Source organism: Limulus polyphemus, unplaced genomic scaffold (genome assembly GCF_000517525.1).
Source record: "Limulus polyphemus unplaced genomic scaffold, Limulus_polyphemus-2.1.2 Scaffold3774, whole genome shotgun sequence".
Classification (NCBI taxonomy): domain Eukaryota; kingdom Metazoa; phylum Arthropoda; class Merostomata; order Xiphosura; family Limulidae; genus Limulus; species Limulus polyphemus.
In genome coordinates this window covers 85783-93065 of record NW_013669384.1, presented here as the reverse complement: position 1 = coordinate 93065, position 7283 = coordinate 85783, and the positions used below count along the sequence as shown (strand labels likewise).

At 37.5% G+C, this 7283-nt stretch overlaps 1 protein-coding gene across 1 annotated transcript in view; it reads left to right on the top strand.

Annotated features, from left to right (window-relative positions):
* The window catches only part of LOC106470017 (potassium voltage-gated channel subfamily H member 6-like), a gene marked incomplete at its 5' end in the record, with an annotated part of 57940 nt that overhangs the window by 17981 nt on the left and 32676 nt on the right, over positions 1–7283 (top strand). The window contains one exon of the mRNA XM_022398565.1: positions 3028–3447. Coding sequence (XP_022254273.1) covers positions 3028–3447 — 420 coding nt within the window. The remainder of the gene's footprint in view (positions 1–3027; positions 3448–7283) is intronic.

Sequence of the window (7283 nt, the reverse complement as noted above, 5' to 3'; positions counted from 1 at the left end):
ATATATATATATATATATATATATTGGTGAAATATCCAAGTTTTTGTGCCATGAATAATAATGTAGTGTTAAATTTACGAAGGGGTAAATTTTGTAACGGTAATTTCTCTCGGCTTTGAAACCCTTGTAGCGCAGGGGTGTAGATCTATCGGTAAGAAAAGACATAAAAAATATAATAATAATAATATGGAAGAGAAAAAAAACATTAAAATATTTAATGATAAAGAAACGAGTTACGAAGGAGCTATTCGTAATTCAAAACGTAAACAGTTTTAAAATTATTTGTACGCGAATGCGATAAAGAGGGCGGCGTAGCCCAGTGTTTATCATCTCGGGCTTCTTATCGAAAGTTCAACGGTTCGAAATGTGATGCCACTAAATACGCGTTATAAAAGTGACAGTCAGTCCCATTAAACTGTTCAAAGAGCCAGACAAAGCCCCTGTGGCGGCGAATGCTGCTGAATGGCTTTCTTTTTTTTCTGATCAGTAGTTCAAAATTAGGGACGGAAATACCCGAGTCCTAGGGGGTCTCTAACCTGGCCCTTTTAGCTCGCGTGCGCATAAGATACTATTAAGGTTTAGAATTATTATTCCATTAATGCTAAATTATTGTAGTACATACATCACTAGAGGGAATTGCATTATATTATTACAAGCAAAAGTACCCGTCCCCAGTGACAGAAAAAGTTTAAGTTAATCTATCAATTGAAATTATCTTGTGGACTTTTAAAAGGTTAATTGTGTTGGACTCTGAGCTACTTATACCACCCACCGCGAAAAGTAATTGTTGAGCATTTCAGCCATATTAAGAGCCGCTCAACAATAACATACGGTAAATCTACATTTTTATTCTTTAAGTTACGTCACATTTTGAAATGTGAATGGTAGTGAGATTAATTCCTAACAATTTAGTGTAGGATATCCTGCTTGTGAAATAAAATTTCATATCAACATTATTCGTGCCTTTTCTCCCGTCATTTCAAAAGTGAATGTATAGCTTTGCCTGAGTGCACAACTTTTCAAAGGGAGAGAGACGAACGCTCGGACAGACATCATGGTTCACAATATATATAAGATATAATTTTTATGCTTGAAATTATGATGTCTTTGTTTGTTAAAAGTCGATTTTAAGTAATCAGACTGATAATACAGTTGTTATTTCCAGATACATTACACTTTTTAATGTGGATAGTTTACATGAAATAGAGTAACAAAAACATAGGATAATACATAGCACGTGGTTTAGGCTTAGGAATCACACTTAGCATGTGGCTTACGTTTACGAATTAGGCTTAACAGACTTTTCTGGTTATTACAATAAATTGTTGTATAACATTGACACACATGACGAATTGTGAAAAAGTGTAACCGTATCAATATTGTATTGTATATATATAGTTTTGTGCTGCATGAATGCGTGTGTGTTATATAACAATGTTGCCTGATGTGTGATTTTTTTGTTACGTTTGTATTTCTAAGCTATCGTTATTTTATGCTTTCATATTATTCGTGCAAAACTACCTAAGAGCTATCCAACTCTTCGACTACTATAATCGAATAGTAGATTTTGACTGTTACTCTTCTAATGCAGCTACAGCCTCAATGTGCAACACTAACCCACACCCGGCCCTCAAATGGTTCAGTAATATTTATTTTAAAAGCTTTTACACGCATATATTAACTACAACTTGGACACTAGTAACAAAAGGACTTACAACTACTTAACTCCAGTAAGACATTTTGTTCTGTTCTACTCAAAGTTGAATATGTAGAGGTAATCAGACTGTACATACTTCCTAAGCAAAGTTGAATATGTAGAAGTAAATCAGACTATACATTCTTTATAAGCAAAGTTGAATACGTAGAGGTAATCAGACTATACATTCTTCATAAGCAAAGTTGAATATGTTGAATATCTGTAAATTACTTTAATTAAATGATTCGTTATTTGTTATAAGTTAAAACAACATGATGAATTTATTAGCATCATAAGCCTGCAGACTTACTAGTCGACCAGTTTTTTTTTGTTTTTTTTTACAAAACCAGGTTGAATTAAAAGACATTTGCGTTTCCGCATGAGACACCTTGTGACTAAATTAAGTGGTATTTTGTTTCTCTGCAGACATTACATAATAAAGGCAGCTGAGAAACTCGCCACTTTAACCAGGGCTTAAGTAAACGTAACTGGCGTGTTTGGTCTAACTGGCAAGGGTGTGGTAAACTGTAGACCAGTGATATCCAACTTCTGTTATTGTATCAAACCACGTGTTTCCAAGCTACGTAACCAAGCAGGTGAAATGACATAGAATCTGAGTTAATCAAACAATACTGATTCTACATAAGAATGTTGAAAAAGTCATTTTTTATTTGCACTTTTCTTCATTATGGTTGAGAGTGTGTAGTAAGTTATTATTAATTCAGTATTCGAAGTATTATTATGAGTTCGTTTTCAAGGCTTTTACGTATGATGTACTGTAAAGTACACTTTCTTCTTCCCAGGTCGATCATGTACTGTAAATTTGACTCTTCCCTAAACAGCTTTATCATGTACTGTAAATTAGACTCTTCCCTAAATATCTTTATCATGTACTGTAAGTTAGACTTTTCCCTAAACAACTTTATCATGTACTGTAAGCTAGACTCTTCCCTAAACACTGCTCTCTTATTTTATTTTATTTTGTTTTTGAAGCTACAGAATTATCTACCCACTACTCCTTAGCCCCATCTTTGGTATCTGAGGCTATAGAATATCTATTTTCTACCCTCCAGATTCCATCTTTGGGTTCTGAAGCTACAAACTCGGCTATTTTCTATCCCTCAGGTTCTATCGTTTAGATCTGAGGCTACAAACCTATTTTCTATTCTTCAGGTCTGTTTTTTTTGGGGGGGGGATCTGAGGCTACAAATATATTTTCTATTCTCCAGGTCTGTTTTTTTGGGGGGGGGATCTGAGGCTACAAATCTATTTTCTATTCTCCAGGTCTGTTTTTGGGATCTGGAGCTACAAATATATTTTCTGTTCTCCAGGTCCTTTCATTGGGAGCTGATGTTCTTCCAGAATACAAGCTTCAGAAACCTCGGGTTCACAAATGGACCATCCTCCACTACTCCCCTTTTAAGGCAGTCTGGGATTGGATAATCCTTCTCCTTGTCATCTACACCGCTATCTTCACTCCCTACGTCGCCGCCTTCTTGCTAAACGAAAACAAAGCCAAACGCAACAAGAAATACGGTGACGACCCCATCGTCATCATCGACCTTTTAGTAGATGTCATGTTCATTATTGACATAATTATTAACTTCCGGACCACCTACGTGAACTCTAATGAAGAAGTTGTCAGTCATCCGGGAAGAATCGCGGTCCACTATCTTCGTGGCTGGTTTATTATCGACGTTGTTGCGGCCATCCCGTTCGACCTGTTGCTCTTCGGCTCCGAGACTGACGAGGTATGAAATACGTTATAATAGCTTGTATTGAAAACAGACAAGCCCCAAACCAGGGGGAGCTAAAGTGCCCCCAGTAATAATACCGTTAAGGAGTATTTTTTATTTTTTGAGATCGTTCTGTAAAAATTCTTTTATCGTGCTTTTTCCATATGCGTGTTGCTATACATTTTATCGGATCGTTTCTGTGGCTGGTCCTGAAACTGCGGAGATCGGATGGTTTCTGTGGTTGGTCCTGAAACTACGGGAGCGGAAAGACACCTCCGCCCTATGTTTTGAGATCTTTGGAGGTGTGCACACACACACACCCGGGCTTCGACGCCTAGGATTTACAAAATTCAGCAATAAAAAATAGGTAAATACCTCAAAACTGTGCTTCATACATCAGACTAATTCTAGATGCTTCTTTAAAACAAAGTGCCATTTGATAATAATTCTTGTCAGTATTTACACTATCTTGTGTAATATCCTTAAAATAACGGACACCATATAGATATGCCATTGTGGCTTTACCTTCTGGTTTACACCTTACTTTACAGTAGTCAGAAATTACACGCACATCAATCTTAACCCGCCCGCCCCCTAAATTACACGTACTATATTCATGTACTATTGTACTAGCGTATTTCGTTATCTTGGTGTTGGAATATCCCATTAATACACGCTCGTTTAAAGTTTTAGATAAATTTATTCTCGTTCCAAGTGATTGAGTTTTCACTTGTATCGGATAGGGCCTGGCATGGCCAGGTGGTTAAGACACTCGACTCGCAATCTGAGGGTCGCGGGTTCGAATCCCCGTCACACCAAACATGCTCGCCCTTTCAGCCGTGGGGGCGTTATAATGTGACCGTCAATCCCACTATTCGCTGGTAAAAGAGTAGCCCAAGAGTTGGCGGTGGGTGTTGATGACTAGCTGCCTTCCCTCTAGTCTTACACTGCTAAATTAGGGACGGCTAGCACAGATAGCCCTCGTGTAACTTTGCGCGAAATTCAAAAAACAAACAAACATGTATCGGATAGATTGTTTGCTAAAGATATTTTATAAAACAAAGAAGGGAAATCAATTAGTGAAGCCCCCCCCCCCAGTGGCACAGCGGTATGTCTGCGGACTTACAACGCTAGAAACCGGGTTTCGATACCCGTGGTGGGCAGAGCACAGATAGCTCTTGTGTAGCTTTGTGTATAATTAAAAACAAACAAACAATTAGTGAAATTACAAAATTAAAGCTTAAAGCAATGGTTTGTATCGAACGAGCGTGAGAAAATTATAAAACTTTTATCAACCAGAAGTTAAATTAGCGCACGTAGCTGATGCCCTAAAAATTCGCATTTCCCTTCCTTAAGTCACTAGCTCCTTGCAGGATATCCCTCGTTTTCTTACACTACATTCTGTATAACAAAATACCGCCCAAGATTCTGTTGGCAGGTGACATCAGAGTTATGGTATCCTATATTCTTCTGTTAGCCGTCATTAAAATTGTGTTGCTTTAAAACTTTACCCATTATCTTTATGTATGTGACATCAACATACAAACAGAATTGTATCCCGAACGAACAACGAAACTTCGGCAGTATTGTTTATTGTGGAACATCTGGAGTCCACTTTCTGGGAATAGATATCTCGTGGCACGGACCCTTACTCATATTCCTTCAGGTGCAAACTGTCGCTGGTATTCTACCCAAAACTTCCTCAGATCTCTCTAACTGTTTAATATCACTACAGTGTACCCAAAAACTTACCCAGATCTCTCTAGCTGTTTAATATCACTACAGTGTACCCAAAACCTTACCCAGATCTCTCTAGCTGTTTAATATCACTACAGTGTACCCAAAAACTTACCCAGATCTCTCTAGCTGTTTAATATCACTACAGTGTACCCAAAAACTTACCCTATTAAACAGTTAGAGAGATCTGGGTAAGGTTTTGGGTACACTGTAGTGATATTAAACAGTTAGAGAGATCTTCACTACAGTGTACCCAAAACTTCCTCAGATTTCTCTAGCTGTTTAATATTGCTACATTGTACCCAAAACCTTACCCAGATCTCTCTAACTGTTTAATATTGCTACAGTGTACCCAAAACTTCCTCAGATCTCTCTAACTGTTTAATATCACTACAGTGTACCCAAAACTTCCTCAGATCTCTCTAGCTGTTTAATATTGCTACATTGTACCCAAAACTTCCTCAGATCTCTCTAGCTTTTTAATATTACTACAGTGTACCCAAAAACTTACCCAGATCTCTCTAGCTGTTTAATATCACTACAGTGTACCCAAAAACTTACCCAGATCTCTCTAGCTGTTTAATATCACTACAGTGTACCCAAAAACTTACCCAGATCTCTCTAACTGTTTAATATCACTGCAGTGTACCCAAAACCTTACCCAGATCTCTCTAACTGTTTAATATTGCTACAGTGTACCCAAAAACTTACCCAGATCTCTCTAGCTGTTTAATATCACTACAGTGTACCCAAAAACTTCCTCAGATCTCTCTAACTGTTTAATATCACTACAGTGTACCCAAAACTTACCCAGATCTCTCTAGCTGTTTAATATCACTACAGTGTACCCAAAACCTTACCCAGATCTCTCTAACTGTTTAATATCACTACAGTGTACCCAAAACTTACTTAGATCTCTCTAGCTGTTTAATATCACTACAGTGTACCCAAAAACTTACCCAGATCTCTTTAGCTGTTTAATATCACTACAGTGTACCCAAAAACTTCCCCGGATCTCTCTAGCTGTTTAATATCACTACAGTGTATCCAAAAACTTGTCCAAATCTCTCTAGCTGTTTAACATTACTACAGTGTATCCAAAAACTTCTCCAGATCTTTCGAGCTGTTTAATATCACTACAGTGTACCAAAAAACTTATCCAGATCGCTCCAGCTGTTTAATATTACTACAGTGTATCCAGAAACTTCCTCAGATCTTTCTAGCTGTTTAATATTACTACAGTGTAGCCAAAAACTTGCACAGATCTCTGTAAATAACTGCAATATATCCGAAAGCTACTATCGTATATCGCATAACCATTATATATCCAGAGACCTCCTCCAGATCTCCATAGTTAGATAATGCTACCACAGTGTGTCCAGGGACCTCCTCCATGCCTCTGTATTTATATCACATTACCACAATGTGTTCAGAGACCTCTTCCAGATCTCCGTAGTTAGATGATGTTACCACAATGTGTTCAGAGACCTCCTCCAGAACCCTGTAGTTATATGACGTCACCACAATGTGTCCAGAGACCTCCTCCAGATCTCCGTAGTTAGATGATGTTACCACAATGTATCAAGTTATATCAAATTGTAGTTATATCAAATTACCACAATGTGTCCAGAGACCTCTGTAGTTATATCAAATTACCACAATGTGTCCAGAGACCTCTGTAGTTATATCAAATTACCACAATGTGTCCAAAGACCTTCTCCAGATCTCCGTAGTTTTATGACGTTACCACAATGTGTCCAAAGACCTCCTCCAGATCTCCGTAGTTTTATGACGTTACCACAATGTGTCCAAAGACCTCTGTATTTATATCAAATTACCACAATGTGTCCAAAGACCTCCTCCAGATCTTTGTAAGTAGATAAAATCAATAGTATTTCTTCGTGGAAGAGATGGAAAAAATTGGTAATTTGATTGATAAATTTGCCATACATAAGCTATGTACAAGTTGATTGTGTTTGTATTGGATTTTGCCATACATAAGCTATGTACAAGTTGACTGTGTTTGTATTGGATTTTGCCATACATAAGCTATGTACAAGTTGACTGTGTTTGTATTGGATTTTTTGGTACACTAAATACGGGGTTTGAACTAT